This window comes from Onychostruthus taczanowskii, unplaced genomic scaffold (assembly GCF_017590055.1).
Source record: "Onychostruthus taczanowskii isolate IOZ18803 unplaced genomic scaffold, ASM1759005v1 scaffold152, whole genome shotgun sequence".
NCBI classification, from domain to species: domain Eukaryota; kingdom Metazoa; phylum Chordata; class Aves; order Passeriformes; family Passeridae; genus Onychostruthus; species Onychostruthus taczanowskii.
Genome location: NW_024498708.1, coordinates 756,891 through 776,541, shown reverse-complemented (window position 1 = coordinate 776,541; position 19,651 = coordinate 756,891). Strand labels below are relative to the sequence as shown.

Genomic DNA, 19,651 nt, shown 5'->3' with positions numbered 1-19,651 from the left:
AGTTGTTTAGGTTTTTTCTAGTAGGTTTTCGTTGCCTAATTAAAAAAAAAAAACAAAACGGGGGGAGATGTGGGATATGGGGGTATAATTGTTAAAGTTGCTAAGGCTTGTGCTGACCAGAAGGCCCTGTGGAAAAGGCACAGCTGCAGACGGGTGGAACTCAGCTGAGGGGCGAGAGGCAGTTATGAGTGAGGAGTCAGCTGAGTGACAGCTGGAAGTGAGGTTGTGATTGGCTGGAGGAATGCGTGGACAGTGGTGAGCAGGAAGCTGATTGGCTGATAGGATGTACAGACAGCAGCACTGCAGCTGAGCCAGCCAATGGGTGCACTCTTTCTGTTAAATTCTGTTAGGCCTCGGTTTGGTTTCAGTTATGTCAGGTGGAGATTAAAAGGTATAAAAAAGGGGCAATTTCTATAATAAAGCAATCTCCTTTGGATGCATAAGGGGGTCCGTGTTGCTTTGTTCCCCATTGCTACAGTTTTTGCAAGCCTGATTTATATGAATCAAACCACCAGTGAAAAGCACAAAACTGATTCCAATACCTGTCATACCACACTGCAAACATAACAGAAGAAAACAAGCTGAGATAAAAGATATTTGCTGTCAAAAGACAGGGGAATACCTTCTGAAAGCCACGTTGGCTTCCTCTTAAGAAATTAAACAAGAGTGCAAAAATTAAACCTCCTCGAGATTTCAGATTAAAGAAAGTGTCTCATGTTTTGTTTAGCACATCACAATGGCAGGGTAGTTTGTGACCTGGAAGCTGCAGCCAGTAGGAAAAGCAGCTAATTATTTATAAACCCTGGTCCTGTTAGTTTCTTCTGATCTGCTGCACTCTGAAGGCGTCCTAAAACTGGCATCAGCACCAAACTTTTGAAAACCTGAACCCTGCCTGAGAGTAATTTATAGCACGTGAGCTATTGTTTGCTGGTTCCCTGGGAAGACATCCTTGTGGACAGTGAGGGCAGAGCAGCATCCACAGATTATCTCCACACCTTGAATCATCTGGGGAAAGCTGGTACACACAGACTCACATAGTCTCAGCTCCTGCCCTGAGATCAATGTATTTTAACTCCTGGATTGGCACACACCTGAATGACTGGGAAATAGCTGCACGAGATGAGCTGGCCAAGGGATTCATATCAGCAAGCAGTTGCAGAGAAGAGGAGGTTTATCTTTTGTATGCTTGTTGCCAAGACAAGAGTACACAAGACAGAGATAAGGTCAGAGCTCTCCTGTTTCATGTGGAAATCCAGAGTGTGAGCAAGTCACTCCTCAACTTGCTCAGCTGCTGTAAGACACCATGACCATCTCTTAGATTAAAACCATAAATAATTTTTAAAATGCAGACCAGTAGCATGACATTTAAAGGGCACCCTTCTCAAGCCTGTGCTCTTCAACATCCACATTAAAGAACTGGATGCAGGACTTGAAGGAATACTAAGGAAGTTTGCTGTCTGCAGTGAACTGGGAGGAGCTGGCAAGTCTCTCAGGGCCAGAGAGGGCCTCCAGAGAAACCTTGACAAATCAGAGAAATGGGCAATCACCAATCATGGGAAGTTCAACAAGGGAAAGTGCTGGATTCTGCACGTGGGAAGGGGCAAGGCTGGATGTGTGGGTGGACTGGGGAATGAGGCTGAGAGCACCTGCAGGAAGTGACTTGGGTGTCCTGGTCCATGGCAAGTTGAACCTGAGTCAGCAGAGCCCCGGCAGCCAGGAAGGACATCTGTGTCCTGGGGCATTAGGTAAAGCATTCCTGGTCAGGCAGGAGATTGTCCTGCTCTGCTTTGGGACAGCCCCACCTCAAGTGCTGGGGACAGTTTTGGGCCCCACAAGATAAAAAAGACATTAAGCTACTAGAACCATCCAGAGAAGGGCCATGAGAATGGTGAAGAGCCTTGAGGGTAAGCCATATGAAGACTGGCTGAGGGCACTTGGTCTGTTCAGATGGAGGACACTGAGGTCAGACCTCGCTGGGATCTTCAACATCCTCCTGAGGGACAGCAGAGCAGCAGGAACCAATTTCTTCACTCTCCTGACCAGGGACAGGACTCGAGAAAATGGCTAGAGCTGTGTCCAGGGAGGGTTAGGCTGGATATCAGAAAGAGGTTCTTCCCACAAAGGCTGGTTGGGCACTGAACAGGTTCCTCAGGGAATGGGTCACGGCCCCAAGGCTTCCAGAACTCAAGGAGTGTTTGGACAATGCTTTCAGGCACAGGGTGGGATTGTTGGGGTGTCCTGTGCAGGGCCAGGAGTTGGACTTGATCTTCACAGGTCCTTCCCAACTCAGTATAGTCTGTGATTTTATGACATCTAAAATGCTTGCTCTACTCTCAGGGCATTCGTCCTTAGCAGAACTCACTTGAAGTGATGCCAGGCATGGTACAAGGCACTGAGGTCCTGGGTGTGCAGAACGGCATCACACACATGTCACCAGAAGGAGATGAAGAAGCTCCAGCCCAAAGTCCACATGCCTCATGGCTGAAGGGTGGGGGGTTTGCAGTACTTGCACTGGATCCACACCCGATACATTGTCATCTGTTTCCCACGGTTCACTTGCAATCTCCGATCAACCAGATTCTGGATTTTTTCCAGCCCAGCTGTGGTGAACAGATGATCTAATTCATCTGGAAGCAAAGAGAAGGACACTGAGGAGACCAGTTCTTTAACTGATACCTGCTCACACTGAGGGCTAAGCTAAGCTGAAAGATGGGCCAGAGGAAACCCATGGTCTCACCTTGGCAGGAAAATGATCAAACAAGACTTTACTACTTTACTAGGGGAGTTTAACATCACAGTTTTTCAAGTTTTCCTTCTAGCAAAGAAGGAAATAATTATTTGGAGTACATCTAGAACTAGAGACTTGACAAAGGAAACAACAGCAGTTTCAAATAAGGATACTGCTTGTAGTAACCAATTAAGGAGCATCTTCTGGCAAGCTGGGACAGAGCCATCCCTTCCCCCCTGCCCAGAGGAATTTCAGAGTCCACAAGAGCAAAGAACAGGAGCAGACCTATGCTTTTAAATAGTGGCAGTTAGATCTGTGCTGCCTAGGCTGGAGGGGGATGGGATTCATTAAGGTTAAATTTGGAAAAAAAAAAAATCCCTCAACCCCACACCCTGTTGGGGCCCAATTAAAGCACTAAGAGCCCTTGAGGCTTCAACAATTCCACTGGCAGGTAATCCTGACAAATAAGTCTCACAGTGCCCCAGTCCTGCTGAGTAGCAGAGCTTACACCCAGAGCACGTGGTTTGTCTGGAGTTTCTGTAGGAAAAGTCTGACAGGTCTCAGCTTGTGCTTCTTTATCAGATACTTTCCATTGTGAGATGTTCGCCAAACATGCATTAAACATTAATTTTTTATTGTGCCAAACAAGACTCGTGCAGTGGGGAACAGTTGTGCCACTGCTCTAGAACTGACAGTGCACAGGGGCCTGTAGTGGAGGGACTGGAGGTGCAGCCGGTGATAAACTGGGAGAATAACAATTGCTGCTAACACCAAGCAGCAGCAGAACTGGAGGGGCTGCCTCAGCTCCATGCTGAACCACACCCTTCTGATTTCCTTACAGGAGAGCAGGAAAATTAAGGGAAGTTCTGCTAAGCGGCATCCATCGCTCTCCATCATCTGCAGCCCATATACAAGGAGAGCTCCTCCAATCCCACCCCTCCAGGGTAGCAAACACACCAGTCTTCCTCTTAAAGGATTTTCCACTAAGGAAAGTGACCATGCCGTGCTTGCACCAGAAGCTGACAAGCCCAGGTCACTGTTTAATTGGGAGATACTTAACATTTCACAGTGCTCCAAGAAAAAGGCTGAAAAGACCTTGTGGCAAATCTGGAGGGCACAGGGACTAGTGGTCAAGCGAGTCAGAGGGATGTTTTTTGATGGTCAGAGTCATGTTTCTGGCCTCCTACCTTGTGTGAAGAAGTAGACTCTGGTGCCATCACCTCTCACATAGAAGTTATCAGACAGACATTGACCTAAGAACAAGACAGATATAAACAGTTACTACTGATCACTTAAAAATCAACAACTGCCATCCAACAACAGGCCCTTCTCCAGCACACACCGTGCTTTGAGGAATTAATGAGCTGCCTCCCAACAGGGCAGACACAGTTCCAGAGAGGCAGAATCTACTAGTGATGGGGCAAGAATTCCCAGGGGAAAGGAAATACCTTTCTTAAACCGAAGTTGGGCGAGATCATACCGGCCGTAATCTCGTAACAAAATCATTCCCCCTGGTTTCAGAAGGCGACTCAGTCTGGTCACAATGCACTGCATCCTGAGAGAAGAACAAACCAGGAGTGCTCAACAGGCTGCAAAATCATGTTTGTTTCCTTCCAAAAAGATGGAATAAAGTTCTATGATTCAACTTCATGTAAAGAGCTACCCAAAGCCAGCAGCATTCTGAGCTCTCCCAGAGTCATTTTATTTGGCCACTATTTTTTGACATTCCCCAATTTTGCTTTTTTTTTCCCCTACAAGGATAACATCCTGCCACAGCAGGGATTAACTGCACTCTCTTACTGATTACAAAAGGATCTTCACTGGCTTCTGCAAAACAAGTAGTAAGCGAACTTGAAGAGAAGTATTGTGAAGTAAAACTAAAGGGAACAGAAGAAGAGACTAGTGTAGGTTGTAACAATTATCACACTAAGACTGCAGCACTTTCCTTACCTTTTTTCTGAACCTGAACCCTTCCTTCTTGCCACCTCCCTGAGCCTGAAAATCCAGCAGAATACTTTCCAAAGTGAGTGTTCAGTGTGGCTGGGGTTCAGAACAGTGACCCCAGCAATGATCACCTGCAGCCACTTAAAATCACCCTGTCCTCTGCCAGAATTGGTTACAACAGCAAATACCTGCAAATTTCGTTTTCTGAGGCTTCATGGAAAACTGGACCACAAACAGAACAAACTTTAATTTTCCTTGATAGGAGATTATTAAAGAACTCCAGCCGTAGAAGAATTATCTTCTGCAATCAGAAGGAATTATTAAAACTTACTTCTCTGGGAGAATTGCTGAGAGGACAAAGATAAGAATAACAATGTCAAGGCTCTCCTCTGGCATTGGGAAAGGACTTTGGTCATTGCACAGGTCATGGACAAATGCAAAGCAGCGAGAAGAATCATATTCTGCACTGTTCTGTATTTGAGGGAGAGAAATTAAAAACATTAGCAGCAGACCCTGATCTCAGTATTAGCTGGACTATAAGGATTATTAGTATTATATGGAGTATTTTAACTTTCACATTATCAAGAGGTGTGTCCAGAGATCTGTTTCAGTTTCACTGGACTTCTGTGTCAGGTATGTTCCTTGGTCAGGCAAGGAACAGGTGTGAAATGTGAAAAAATATTTACACACAGGAGATTTACAAAGATCTTTGGTCTTGTTACAATCAATCAGCACTGAAAAAAATGCAAAACTGGATCCTGGGTTTCAATTTTAAGGTCAGAATTTCCACTAACAATGGTAAGAAATGAGAGATTTATACTGATAAATTGGAAACCTTTACATAAGTGAGAGTGTCAGGGCACCTCTCTGCGTCATTGAAATCAATATTACTTTCATCTACAAGCAGATATTCTCTATACCCCAAAAATCAAACTTGGTTGCTTAAAGTTACAGTCTTAAAAATCAGATTTAGACGTCTTTTAGAAGTTGCATATTTTTCTAAAGCTGCTGCTACAGATTGCAGAAGCCTCTACAAACAGTGCTTGTGTCACATACAGAGGACAAAATGGATGCTGACTGTGGTGCTATGCTCCCCTCTCACCTCAGGAAGTGACTGATTGCATTTGATATTTCATATATTCTCAGTACTCCCTTGACCAGAAATTTATCAGTGCTATTTGTCCTTTGACTAAATCCCAACCTCTTACACCACAAACATGATCCCTCCTCAGCTGCCTGTGCAGAAGCATCAGACCATGTTCCCAGAACTGTGGTGACGGTAACACACACAAACCAAAACCAGCTTCAGTTCCTGTTAAAAAATAGCCTGGATGTTTTCAAGGTTTGATTTTGTTTTCAAGTTACTCAACTAAGAGAACACTGTCTTGAGAAAAGTACTGCCAGCCACAGGGGAAGAAAATCTGTCTGACCTGTTTGCTGCCAATATGACATTTTGAGAACTTTTATTTCCCTAATTTCTACAATCTTTGATGGCTCCTTTTCCAGATTTCCCAGTGCAAGGGTCAGCACCAGGGCTGGCTAAAACCAGAAAGCTGCCAGCACAGCCAGAGAGTCACTGGCAATTGGTATAGATTTGTGTTAATGGGCAACTGGCCCCAGATACTTCCCACACTTTCATAAGTCACCATTGAGATTACCTGGACAAGATCCACAGCTGTTGTAGAAAAATCACAGCAATAAACGAACAGGCCTGGGTCACTGCAATAAATCAAAGAAACTCATAATTTATATTGAGGAATTTAGGAGTGTTTCAAATGCACAAAGCCCAGAAATCCTGGGCTTTAGTTTTTGTGCAAAATCTGGTAGATTCCACTGCTCCTTCATGCCCATTATTTTCATATGGAATTGACTGCTTCCTTTTTCTTTTGGATCTAAAACCAAGGGCTTCCAAGCTCAAAACACAATAACCTGAAGCTGCAGGTGGCAAAGGTACCATTTGCATTTGGCTTTTCTCTGAGATTGTCATGGAACATTTTTCCAATTGTTTTTCAGAGGCTGGTATATTATGAAGGTAAAAGCCTACTGAGAATTACTTCACAGAATCCCAGAATGGTTTGGGCAGGGACACCTTCCACTAGACCAAGGGGAACCAAGCCCTGTCCAAAGTGGCCTTGGACACTTCAAGGAATGCAGCAGCCACAGCTTTTCTGGGCAACCCATGCCAGGGCCTGCCCACCCTCATAGGGAACAATTCCATTCCAATATCCCATTTATCCCTGCCCTCTGGCAGTGGGAAGCCATTTCCTCTTGTCTCGTCTCTACTTACTTGTTGGTTTGTAAAATTGGGAAGACTGTATTCCCAGCCCCACAGCCAACCTGCATAAATAGAGCAGATGTATACAGTGAAAATAATTCCTTCAGCATGTACATGCAGATAATTTTCAGTCATCTCTCTACAGATGTGTAACGAAGAGCTACGCATGAGTAAAGCTGAGAGTGGCAGTGACCATTCTCAAGTGTCCATGCAAGATCTGAGCGCGCTAAGGTCTGAGGAACAGGATTACACGCGTGGAAAGCCACTAAGCAAGCTCTTGTCAAAATCTTAATAACAAGCTATACATTGTTACTCTTTTGAAAGCTGTTTTTGCTGGAATCCCAAGCACAACAACCAGTATGAATCACTGAAGCACTGGCAAAGGCCATGGATGAGTTACATTCACTTCCATAGAAAATCAGAGCAACAGAGAAGTTAAGTTTGCTTTACTCTAATTACTCCTTCTGCTTGTTCCCGTTTGAAGAGATGATGGCTCACACAACTGGGTTTAGGGAATTTGCCTCTGAATGTTTAAAGAATCAGTACAATAGAAATAGACTGAGCAGAAAACACCACAGAGGGTTTGCAGTGACAGATGTTAGTTAAAGTGCTCAGGTGAGATAGGAAACCCACGTTGAGAGCATCGAAGTCTGAGAAAATCTTAAAAGTGTCAAATTCAAAAATCAGGACAGTTCATACTAACTCTCCCTGGAAAGGCAGGACTTTCAGATAATAGTAAGTATTAAACAAATCCAGTAATATCTACAGTGAACAACTAGAAGTGGCAGAGCAGAAGGTCACCACCAGCTGTCAGCAGTCCAATACTTATAACTGCCACAAACTTCTCTGGGACAAAGCCTGTATCAGTCTGGGATTCCCTATTATCACAATGGCCCTAAGGAACAAACCCAAGACCATCTTTACATTCTTGGCTTCATTGCTCTGTTTCACACCTCCCAAGGCAAAGAGGAGTCAGCACAAACATGCAGAAGATGATGACAAGGTGTCCTAGGGTGACTATATGATGCTTGTATCCCTGTTCATCAGTTCTGTTTATGCTGGATAGTAAGTTCTGCATCTTTAAGACTGGTTCCAAGAGCGAAGAGGGAGTGAAGAAATGCGCAGTTTGTTTGCAGAAACTGTATTTGCTTCCCCCCACTCTGTATTCCTTCTCAAAGATTGTGCTGTCTGCAAGACAGACAGCGGGCAAGAACTCTCCTTTACTTTTAGTGATTAGCTAGCTGAGGTAGCGAAGTTCCCTGGACTGTGGCTTTTCTTTTCCTCAGAACTGATCCACCATGCTCTGGACTAAAACCCCAGAAGAACACCAGGAGCTCACACCTGGTGCCCACTGGGGCCTGGGACGCAGCACTCCAGCGCCGGAGGGACTGATAACAGCCCGAGTGAGCCAAGCTACACCCACGACAGGGGCTTTCTGAAGTTGCCATCTCTTCAGAACAGCAAGAGGCTTTATGGTTTAATACTATTCATTTTTTATGCCTGTGAATCCTTTGCTTGTTAAATAAGCAGGTTTTTTCCACTTTTCTCCAAGGAAGTATTTTCCTGAACCAGATGGGGGAGGGGCCACTTGAATCTGCTTTCTAGAAAGACCCCTTTGGAAGTTTCCTCCCAGATCTGCCCTGAACCAGGACACAAGGGAAAGCTTTATACAGAGCAGAAGTCAAACGATGACTTTTAAATGCTTGTTTGAATATCTGACAGCAATAGTTTGGCTTTTAAACTTGTAAACTTCTTATGGTCCTTGTGCTCTGCTAATTCAGAGTCCGAACCAAGAGAATCCCAATAGATTTAGTTCAGCTCTAAACTACCCTCTGATTTTTGCATTTTACTGACTGAAGGCAATCATCCACTCCCTTGCTCGCTGGCAGCAACACCCATTTTTATGTCCCAGTCACACTGACACAAGGGAGGCTTTGATGTGTGACTTTGATTTACAGCTCTTACCTCTAATATACGGTAAGATGCAGCTGATCCTGGGTAATGCCCATGACGCTGACTCAGCTCACTGTCTTTCTGTGCAGCCAGCTCCTCTGTGTGGCCTCCAGGTGGGCTTTTTATCAGGTTTAACTGACTCTCTGTCTTGGTTTCCAATGAGCAATGGCCATTTTCACAGCTTCCTAGCCCTTCATTTTTGGATTCTTCTGTGTCACTAAATCCATGCACAGAATCTCCATTTTGGCTTGAGTTCCTGTGAGGTGCCAGCTCAGGAAATTCAGTGAACAGCCAGTGCCTGTCCTTGAAGAAGCCATTTTCATGGATTTTATAGAAGTCATCCCAGTATTTCTTAGCATTCACCTCATATTCCTCTGTGAACACAAGCAAAAACATCACCAGGCATCAAATCAGGGTTTATCAGTTCAGAGAGTGAGGGATCACTGCAGGTATCTATGCAACAAACCTACTGTAATAAGTGACATTATTGACTGAAAATCACCTTTATTTAAACTTGCAATCCCACACAAACACTCAGCCTATGCCCTTCACAGTCACTTTGTAGGACTTAAAAAGGGAAAAGAAAGAAGAGGAAGCTGCCTCCTGGTAGGATTTAAAGGAAGGTGGCAACAGAAAGTCTCTTTGGAGGAGACTGGATTAAAGAAATCCAGGTTTTACTTCCGTGTCTAACAATGATTTGTTCAGCTCACTGGAACAATTAATTTGGAGCCTGGTGATGTTAAGTGTAAAGCACAACTCCTAAGGAATTTTCTGAGAGCTGCCCAGAGCTGAAAGCTCCTGTCCAACACACTGCTCTTATTTTCAGGTGGAGAAACTGAAAAATGAGTCAACTCTCCAGGCCTGGCAGGAAGCTCAGTTAGAATTTATGCAATCCTGCAGGTAACATGATTTCCACATTTCGCTGGAGTCCAGTCCAGATAACTTTGCTTTCCATAGTTCTATGCGTGTCAGAGCATCACCCATTTATGAACTAAAACAAAAGAGGGGAATCAACAGTGACCACTGCATTGAAGTACCAGTGGGGAGCTAAGGTGGAGAGGCTAAAGATGAACAGAATTAATTTGAGCAGCAGCACTTTTACATCAAATGGTTCATTCCAGGAGCAAGAGAAGTATTACAGGGAGCTGGAATAGCTCTTACAAAACCATGATTGAGTGAAATTTGAGTCACCTGCAAACTTATTTCTACACACTTCCACAGATTTCAGATCAAGTACAGTCTGGGGAAACTATTTCTTCCAAGGGAAGCTACAAATCCAAGTGACTTTCTATGATTTCATCAATGTGATGAGTTCTCTGTGCTGGGAATTAACGCCTAATTATAGCATCCTGTGCTTGAAATCACCTACAGACATTAACATCCATGGCCAGAAGTCCCACTTGCATGCCAATAACAAGTAACTCCTCAACTGTCTTTGGATGGCAACAAGTGTATCACTGAATAAAAATGACTGGAGGGCATTATTGTCTGAACTGCTGTTTATTTATTAGTCTTCCTGAAGAACATAAAACTGTTTCAAAGTGAGGTGGTAAAATGAACCCAGAACACCTGAAAAATATTAGCTTCAGCCAAATATAGACAAAAATGGCTTTAACAAAGAAGCATTAATCAGTCATATGTCTATTTTTAGTAGGATCTATCCCTGCAGCACAAAGTGCTATATAAAAAAATAATCTCTTTACCTCAACTACAAGGATTTTCTCCTTTTAAGAAGCCTGGCTCTTAAACACCAAGGCGAGGGAAATTTAATGTCTGGTATTAGATACAAGCAGTAAATAAATAGATAAATTTGTGCCATGATCTCACTGTAGGTCACAGTGAGCAGGGCCAGGTCAGCTCACTATTTGCATGGAAGAAGTCAATGCCTGCTGATGCTGGAAGAAGCACTATTGATCCAAATCCTTGCACACTCTATCCTGAACTTTCTCCCATCTACTACCAGGAACATGCAAGGCTTCTGAGGCTGAAACGCTCTTCCACCTAACAAAAATACAGATCCTGATTCCTGCTCATCTCCAACAATCCCATGACAGCCTGAGTGCTGTGGAATGCTTACCTGAGATACTGGGACAAAATTCCAGCCCAGCCATTTTGGATTGCCCATATTTTTGTCACATTACTCTTCCTTTGTTACATTAGTGTGAAATTCTGTTGGATGCTATTGAAGAGCTGTCATACTCCAAACCACACGTGGGGAAGCTTTATTTAAAGCTCATTTACCTTGGAGCCTGCTGTTTTCAAAGCCCTGAATAAGGGGTCAGTAACAATATAAATACAAAAAATCAAGGACCAGCTGACAAAGATCATACAAGAAACAGATTTAAGCAAAAATATGACCATGTTAATTTTTCAGAAAGATTTCCTGCCAGCAAAGTTGACATCATATTTGTTTCAGGCCCTTTTTGGGGTATTAGCTCACAGTGCCATCGGTGTGCAAGCCAGATTCCTCCAGAGACTTTCTTGATAAGGACTCCTGACTTCCTGCTCACCTTTGTAAGCACACCCCCAAAGACAAGCCCATACTCACCCCTTCACTCTGCAAAAGAAAAGCAAACAAAAGTAACAGCTCAAAAAGACCAGAAGAGAATCAGGGACCTCCTGAATTGCAAGGGGGCTAATTATGGAGCCTCAAAAGGAAACCAAGCAACTTGGATTTCTTTCTCTTTCTTTTCTCAGACAGGAGACATCTTCCACATACCCACAGAGCTTCCCTCCTTCTTCAGAACAAATCCTGACATCCCCAAGTAGTCCACAGAATAATACAGCCATAATGACCAATATTCTGCCTTTGTTCTTCTCCTTGGACATCCTGATTCTCAAACTTCCAGACCCTTCAGGCACATTTGCCTGGGCTGCTTTCCCTACTTTCCAGCCATCCCATTGTCTCCACATGCTTCCCAGTGAATAGCAACCATCAACATTTGACTGGCCTCCATTGTTCAGTCTGGGAAATACATCATGGAGCTCTGACAAACAGCTCCAACAGCAAATTGCTCCACAATTTCCTAGTTGTATATAGGTTCTCAAAGCACCCTTTAATGCTAACCAGATTTTAAAATGAGCTCAACACAATGGGCATCACAATGGAAAACTGCTGGATACCTCTAGGAGTCCAAGAAATTAGGAGGGTTACTCTTTGGTGTAATTAAATTTGCTATTGTGAACACAACTGGAAGCTATATGGAAGTGTCTCAATAGTTCCAGTAGTGCTCAGCATCATCTTACGGGTGACACACTCGATGTAATTTGAACAAAAGGAGCAGATACACCCTAGAGCTCAGCAGGGTATAACAAGATCATCATCAGACAAGTTTCTTATCACCACAAAGAATCATTTCACCAACATTTGAGGGACTGGATGATCTCTACCAGGTGTGGAGAAAATGCATTATTAACCATCTCAGAACGGCTTCAGCCCTGACTTAACCAAAGACCGAGCACCTTGAGCTTGATTCAGAGACAAGTAAGCTCTGCATTTTGGATTGCTAAATATCCTTTAAACAATACAAAATAAAAACTTTGGAATCCCTTTGCTGTCTATCTGAGGATAAACAATCAAGATAAAATAATTTTTCTTTCTCTGATGAAATTGCTCTCATGTGGTTTGTTTACTTTGTACAGACAGATATGGAAACTACTTTTATCAGACCCTTTAAAGAGAAAATCAGCTTGGATCAGGGCTTACTCCACAGCAAGTCAGAAAAAGAGATTAACTACTAGCAGCTAAGCTTTAAAGAGCAAAAATAAGCAGAGGCAACAACTCTACACTCAGAGAGGTTTGTTGACAACGAACACTAACAAGTGTTTAATACAACACGACAGAGAAGCTCAACCCAATGTGACTCCTCCCAACCAGCAGGAGTCTCTAGTGAAGGTGGAAGAGTCACAGAGAGATAAATTAAGAACAGAAAGGTTCCTCCTCCTCCTCAATTTCCCATTATCACACATGTGTTAAAGCCTTCTGAGTGACTGGGAGAGGGGGAAGGGAGGAAATGATGATGTCCTGATGTGGCTGTGGCCAGACTGTTCCATTCCTGGCACAAAGCCAAAACTCACATGAAGACACTCTCCAAAAGTACCTTGTTTATCTTGTGGCAATAGTTGTGAGCTGTTCTCTTGAACTTTACTCCTGGCACTGGCTTCCTGCTCTTCTGACCATTCCACATTATCCCTGTTGTGAAAAATAAGATGAGCTAGAGCTAAGCATGGAAGGAAAGAGAAAGGTCTGGAGAGCCCTCCAAATGGACAGGGGTGCAGATGTGATCCCCAATTCCAGCCCAGCACCAGCACAACAGCCTAGTAAGTATGTGCAGGTCCTAGTCCTGAAGGAACTCATGGAATTGCAAACAGAAGGGATCCTAAATCTGACCCATTTTGGATGCTCAGTCAAATTCAAAGGGAATAGATCCTTGCTAAAACCATGAGGGCACTCTGCACAAAACTACATCTTTCTCAAGTGAAAACATAAAAAGGCAGTTGGGTTATTTGGAAGGTAACTGTTAAATTAAATCAAATGATGAGAAAATTAAGGGAAGTTTTAAAGCATTAAGAATTATTAATAACGTCAATGCACATACACAGCTATGCAATCATTAAAGTGATTCACTTGACCTCTTTTCATTACAACAAGTCAATGAAAAGCAGAATACAAGACCCAAGAAGCAGTTCTTGTCTCAAAAGGAATCAGTCTTCTGATTTTAACTTACAAAACAAAGGCTTAAATATTAAGTCCGTGAAAAAACAGATTACTAAGAATTTCAACAGGAAAACTAAATATATGCTTTTGTAACATACCTTTTCCATAGAACAGTCTCAGAAAGAATGACAGGCTAACACATATAAATATTACTTAATTACAAATTAAACACACTTGATTCTTAACATGGTATAACAGCCAGAGACCAAAAGTGGATCTATTTACCCCAAAAATGCAGAAATACCCAGCAAATTAGAGAATTTGGATTTAACTGGCTTTTGGTTTAACTGGCTTAAAACAAGTTCTGTATCTAAATAAAGAGCTCCTGTTCCAAGCACACACTTGGCACCACCTTACTGGAGGAATGACAGGTTATGGATTTCTGACAGCAGGCACTTTACATTTACTAACCACAGCAACAAAACAATTGCTACAACCACAGGAGCCTGAGGAATGCTACTGCTTCAGGAGAGGTTGAGAGTGGCTCAGAATTCCCTGTTGATCAGTCCTGAAGATTCAGAACCCTGGGCATCAATCCCAAAGGTTCAGGAGCCCCCAGATGATCAGTCCCCAAGGCTCAGAACCCCGCAGGGAGCAGTTCCAAGTGCTCAGGAGCCTCGGGGACCGGCACCGACCACACAGGGCAGTGCCCTGCCCGGGGAAGCCGGTCCCCGCCCGGCCTGCAGTCGCTGCCGCCAGCCCTACACCCAGCGCTCCCTCGGCCCGCTCCGCGCCCTGAGGGTGTCTCTCGAGGCGCGCCCGGAGAAGAGGGCGGTCACCGCGGTAAGGGCTCTGTGAGACCGAGTGGGCACGTTGGGAGCGGCCCATTACACAGCGCTTGACTACACACACCGCAAATCGGAGAGGAGACGGCGAGCCCGCCCCGGCCACCCCCACCCCACCGCCGGGCGCGGGCCGGCACCACAGGGCAGCAGAACCCCGGGCGGCTCACGGGGGCCTAGAGCGGGCAGCGGCGGCAGCCCTCACGCACCAGGCATTGTGCTGGAAAAGCCGGGCGGGGTCGGTGAGGAGACGCCTCCCGAAAGGCCGCCGCTCCCCTGCCTCGCTGGACGCCGCCATGACGGTCCGGCCAGCGCCGGAAACGGAAGTAGCGCCGCGCGGTCCGACCCGAAGGAGGACTGCGGGCGGCGGTCACGTGGGAGGGGTGCTCAGGTGAGCCGTTCCCGCCGGAAAACGTGGGGGAAGGGGCCCGAAAAGAGCTTTTGTGGAGTTTGTCTCGCATTTCAGGGAGTTCCGGAATGGGACAGGCTGGAAGGGACCACAGGGCTTCCTCTGGTCCAGCCCTCCTGCTCCAGTAGGGTCATTCCAGAGTACATGGCACAGAGTCCCACAATGGTTTGGGTGGGAAGGAACTGGGAGAGCACCCAGTGCCACCCCTGCCATGGCAGGGACACCTTCCGCTAGCCTAGGTTGCTCCAAGTCCTGTCCAACCTGCCCTTGGCCACTGCCAGGGATCCAGGGGCAGCCACAGCTGCTCTGGGCATCCTGTGCCAGGGCCTGCCCCCCCTGCCAGGGAACAATTCCTAATTCCCAATATCCCAGCTAACCCTGCTCTTTCAAATTGAACCCATTCTCCCTTGTCGTCTTACAACGAGGTGTAATGGGTTTAAATTCAAAGGATTTGAATGGATTGCCCAGGACTGCCTCCCGACAGTTCTCCAGTGTCTCCAACAATGAAAGCTCGACACCTCTGGGCAATCTCTTCCAGTGCTTGGTCACTGCGCAATGATGAAGTTCTTGTGCATGTTCAGATGGAACTTCCTGGGCATCCGTTTGTGCCTGTTGCCTCTTGTCCTATTGCTCAGCACCTCTCTGAGCAGAGTCTAGCTCCATCTTCTCAGCATCCCTTTAGATATTTATTTATTTGGCCTTCTGGGAAGAGGGACGGAAGATGAAGGAGGAAGGACAGAATTTGAGGAGGCCACCAGGATGATCAGAAGGATAGAACACCTCTTGTACAAGGAAAAACTAAGAGAGTTGGGATTGTTCAGCCTGGAAATGAGAAGCTCTAGGGTGACCTAACTGTGGCCCTTTCCATTACCTGAGGGAAGTCTCCAAAAAAGATGGAGAGAGACTTTTTTACAAGGGCCTAGAGTCACAGGACAAGGGGGAATGGCTTCACACTGACAGGGGGCAGGGTTAGATGGGATATTGTACGAAATTCTTCCCTGGGAGGGTGGGCAGGCCCTGGCACAGGGTGCCCAGAGCAGCTGTGGCTGCCCCTGAATCCCTGCAGTGTCCAAGGCCAGGCTGGATGGGGCTTGGAGCAGCCTGGTGTAGTGAAGGTGCCCCTGTCTATGGCAGGGGTGGGACTGGATGGCCTTTAAAGTTCCTACAAACCATTCTGTGATGCTGTAATTTGGTTCATAGCATGCAAAGGGAGGCACAGGGTGACTTTCCAAATTTTGTGGGGCTTCTTTCTGCAATACTTGAGGGAGTTTCCATCCATCCACACTGGCTGGTGCTGTCCCTGAACTCCTGCAGGTGACAACCAGAAGACAGAAGTGAGAGACACTGGCTTGTGAAACAGCCCAGCCCCACTCAGCACCAGCTGCTGCACCCATGGCTTTGGGGGGACCTGGTACCTGGGGAGTTTAAACTGCAAGGGGTGTGACATGCCCGTGGTGGCACTTCCAGCAGTGCCTTTGCAGAGCAGATGGCAGCCATGCAGATGCTTCTGGATGTGCAACCAAATATAAAGCTTTTCTGGAAATCTCATCTTGGGGCCCCCGTGTTTTGTGTATGTTGTTATATAAGGCACAAATACCCCAGCAGGGAGGGGCACTTCCCTCTATGTCCCGCAGAGGCAACTCACCTGATAATCTGAAACAATTCTCCTGGTGTGGAGCTGCCAACTCCACCCATTTCCCAAGTACTTTGAGGTGGAGGATTCCTCTGCTAATTGTAGCTACCCAAGTAATTTTTCCTATGGGCTGAAGAGGTGGAGTGTGGTTAGAGCTGTGACTGAGCCTTATCCTGCTTTCACAGAGCTCAAAGGGAGCAGAGATCCCAGCAGCCTTGAGAAGATCTGGACAAGTTATGCCATGGGGGTCCATCCCTATTTGTCTCACTGCTGGTTAGGTATCTGGCAGGGAGGACAATTCCCTGCAGTTTATCATTAGCCAGAAAAGTGATGGTTGACTCTTTCTGTGTTCCATCTGGTAAAGGAAGAGCTTGGCCTCTGCTCTTGTAGCCAGGAACATCTGAAAGAAACTGGAAAAAGGGAAAAAGTGAGAGTCTGGACTAAATCCAGGGGTGGAAATCCCCACCATAGCATGATGCTTCTGTGGCACCTGGAGGTACAAAAATAAAGTATTAGACCCTGCTGAGACAGGAGAGCATGATTTTACTGCTGGAGGAGCCATCAGTCCCTCACCACCAGAGACTTGCTTCCATGTTTGTCCCATGTGGGTGGGAACCACTGCAATATTTTAAGGGAACCAATTGCCTCATGTTAACATCACATCCTTGTCATCTGACATGCACCAGCACAGGCATGCAGGAGGCTTTTAACTGATCTGTTGGTTTCCAAAGATTTCTAGGTTTATTCCAAGGAAAAAGACTGTCAATACCTAGCCTTACCTTCCTCTGTCCTAAGGCTTCCAGCTTTCCTTGCTGGTCGGGTGAACCCTGCTGGCTGTGGAGCCCAGGATGGAGTTGGGGTGACACAAGGTGTCACCCTTGTGCCCTAGGTAAGTGCCTAGGCAATGTTTGAGTGGAACAGGGAGTGTTGCCAGCACTCCAGGGAGATTTCAGGCTTTGAGAGTGACAGCAAAAGGGCAGCTGGAGAGACTCCATCCACAGAATCCAGACTTGACACCATGGCTCTGTGGTCAAATGAGTCTCCTCTGTGACCAGGTCAAAGCCCAGATTATCCACAATGGTTGTGCTCTTTGTAACAAGAAAGTGTTGGAAAACTGCCCTGCCTGCTGGCAGTCAGCACAGAAAGACTTGCCAGAAAGAGGTTATTAATAATAATAATAGTGACTCCTTTGCCTTTCACCCACTCCTTCCATCTCAGGATCTGAAGAAATATAGCCACAATAATGCAATGAAACTCCCTCCCTCCCAGCAGGGTTGGGTGCTGAGGCCAAGGAAGATTAAATTACCTTTCCATGGCCATTCATAACCTATCACTTCCTTCAATGCTCCACCAAGCATACAGACACAGCCCTTTCTCCTATGCCCCACTGAGGGATGGCACTGCTGAGACATACAGAGTTCACACTGTGCCTCTCTGCCATTTAATGCAAAGCAAAAATTCAGCCCAAGATGAAGGGGAGTGCAGAAGTAGAGAGAATTTAAGCTGTGTTGAGTGCATGTGTGTCCCACGCCAGTGACCCAAAAGAGAGTTGCAAAGATCCAGCAGCCTCCCTGTGTTTCTGTTGCTGGGTTGCTGAAGGAGAGGCCAGGTAGGAGCAGAGAGCAAGGAGGTGAACGCCAGTCCCCTCCTGTGTGTGTCCTGGGCTTCCTGCAGCTCCTCGCTGGCTAAGGGGACAGCTGGAATCTACATTGTGGATGTCAACCATGTCCCCAGAACTATGGGGGAAGGTGGAGTTAGTCAGTGGGGAGCTATCATAAAGTCATGGAATGGTTGGGGGTTGGAAGGGATCTTAAGGACCATCTCATTCCACCCACTGCCATGGGCAGGGACATCTTCCACTCCACCAGGTTGCTCCAAGCCCTGCCCAACCTGGCCTTGAACCCTTCCAGGGATGGGACAGCCACAGCTGCTCTGGGTACCCTGTGCCAGGGCCTCCCCACCCTCACAAGGAGGAAGTTTTTCCCAATATCCCATCTAACCCTGCTCTCTGACAGTGGGAAACCATTCTCCCTTGTCCTGTGACTCTAGGCCCTTGTAAAAAAGTCTCTCTCCATCTTTCTGTCAGCTTCTTCAGGTACTGCAAGGCCACAATTAGGTCACCCCAGATCTTCTCATCTCCAGGCTGAACAATCCCAATCCTCTCAGCAAGTATGTTTGAGGAAGGGGAGCCCAAAATACAACAACCTAAATTATTCCGTGATTTTGTGCCAAAGAAAATGCAGCATTTTGGCTTTTTGTTTTTAATTCCAGCTCTTTCTTTTCTTCTCCAAATCTTAAGTTTTCTGCCTTGCAGATGCTCCAGATCCTGAACTATCCTGAAGTGCTGATGTACTCACCATCTACAGTCATGTCCTTCAGTACCTCCTGGAGACTGTTCTGGAAAATGGATTTCCATTGAGAGTGTTGGGACTTCAGCACTCCAACACTGAGACCTGCTTCCCTAGAATGAATGGGGAGATGTGTTTCATTTCAGAAAATTCCATAGAAACGTAGAAAACCCCATTCTGGATTGTGAATCAGACAAAACACACCTTTTGTCATCTTTTGTCATCTTTTGTCTGTATTGGAAGTGCTTTGCTTATTTTTGGGGTTTATTAGCAGAAAACAGTTTACAAAAGGAGTTGATGGGGTCCAAGCAAAGAGCACTTCAGCGCTTCCAGGAATTAAAGAAGCAGTAAAAAGAATTCTGGCCTTAAGTGTTGCTGTCGGAGCTGTGTCAGTGGGATGGGTTTCAAGGTGTCCCCACTCCCTGGAAACCTCTGTGGGTCAAATGTTCCTGCCCAGTGTGGGAGACGATCACTCAGCAGCCCACAAGGAGGAAGGCTTGGGCCGAACACGTACAGACACCACCATCTAGTGGTGCCGGGCTCCAACAGCCTCCATGCAGCCCGAATCGGCACGTCCCGCAGGGTTGGACCTACTACCGCTCCCAAATGGCTTCTCCCAGGGAGCTGAGAGCAACCACAAAGTCCACGCCCTGCCCCAGGAGGGACCTCCGACTGCTCCTTCTCATCTACTCCATCCGGCACAGCGACATTGCCTTGATTTTGGGGGGGAAAAGTCACTCCTGACTCCCAACAGCTGCTTCTTGTGGTCATGGGCTTGATCCTGCAAATAGCCATACCCCCTGGCATCAAGGGCAGTGAACTGGGATAAACTGGGGTCTTGCCTCATCCCACAGCTCCATGG

General features: G+C 46.1%; 1 protein-coding gene across 2 annotated transcripts; it reads right to left on the bottom strand.

The window, feature by feature from the left end:
* Window positions 1-1,156: 1,156 nt before the first annotated feature.
* Window positions 1,157-14,713, bottom strand: LOC121333023 (tRNA N(3)-methylcytidine methyltransferase METTL2-like). 2 transcript variants are annotated; one of them, XM_041399042.1, is made up of 9 exons: window positions 14,609-14,713; window positions 13,001-13,092; window positions 8,913-9,274; window positions 6,960-7,009; window positions 6,331-6,391; window positions 5,004-5,143; window positions 4,177-4,283; window positions 3,916-3,981; window positions 1,157-2,627 (listed from the first exon to the last, which is right to left on the bottom strand). In XM_041399042.1, exons 1-9 carry the CDS (start codon window positions 14,695-14,697, stop codon window positions 2,476-2,478), a joined length of 1,119 nt encoding a protein of 372 aa, XP_041254976.1. In that variant the 5' UTR covers window positions 14,698-14,713; the 3' UTR covers window positions 1,157-2,475. The 2 variants fall into 2 exon arrangements, with proteins under 2 accessions (XP_041254976.1, XP_041254977.1); XM_041399043.1 differs by lacking the exon at window positions 13,001-13,092 and having other exon boundaries at window positions 14,609-14,705.
* Window positions 14,714-19,651: the final 4,938 nt, after the last annotated feature.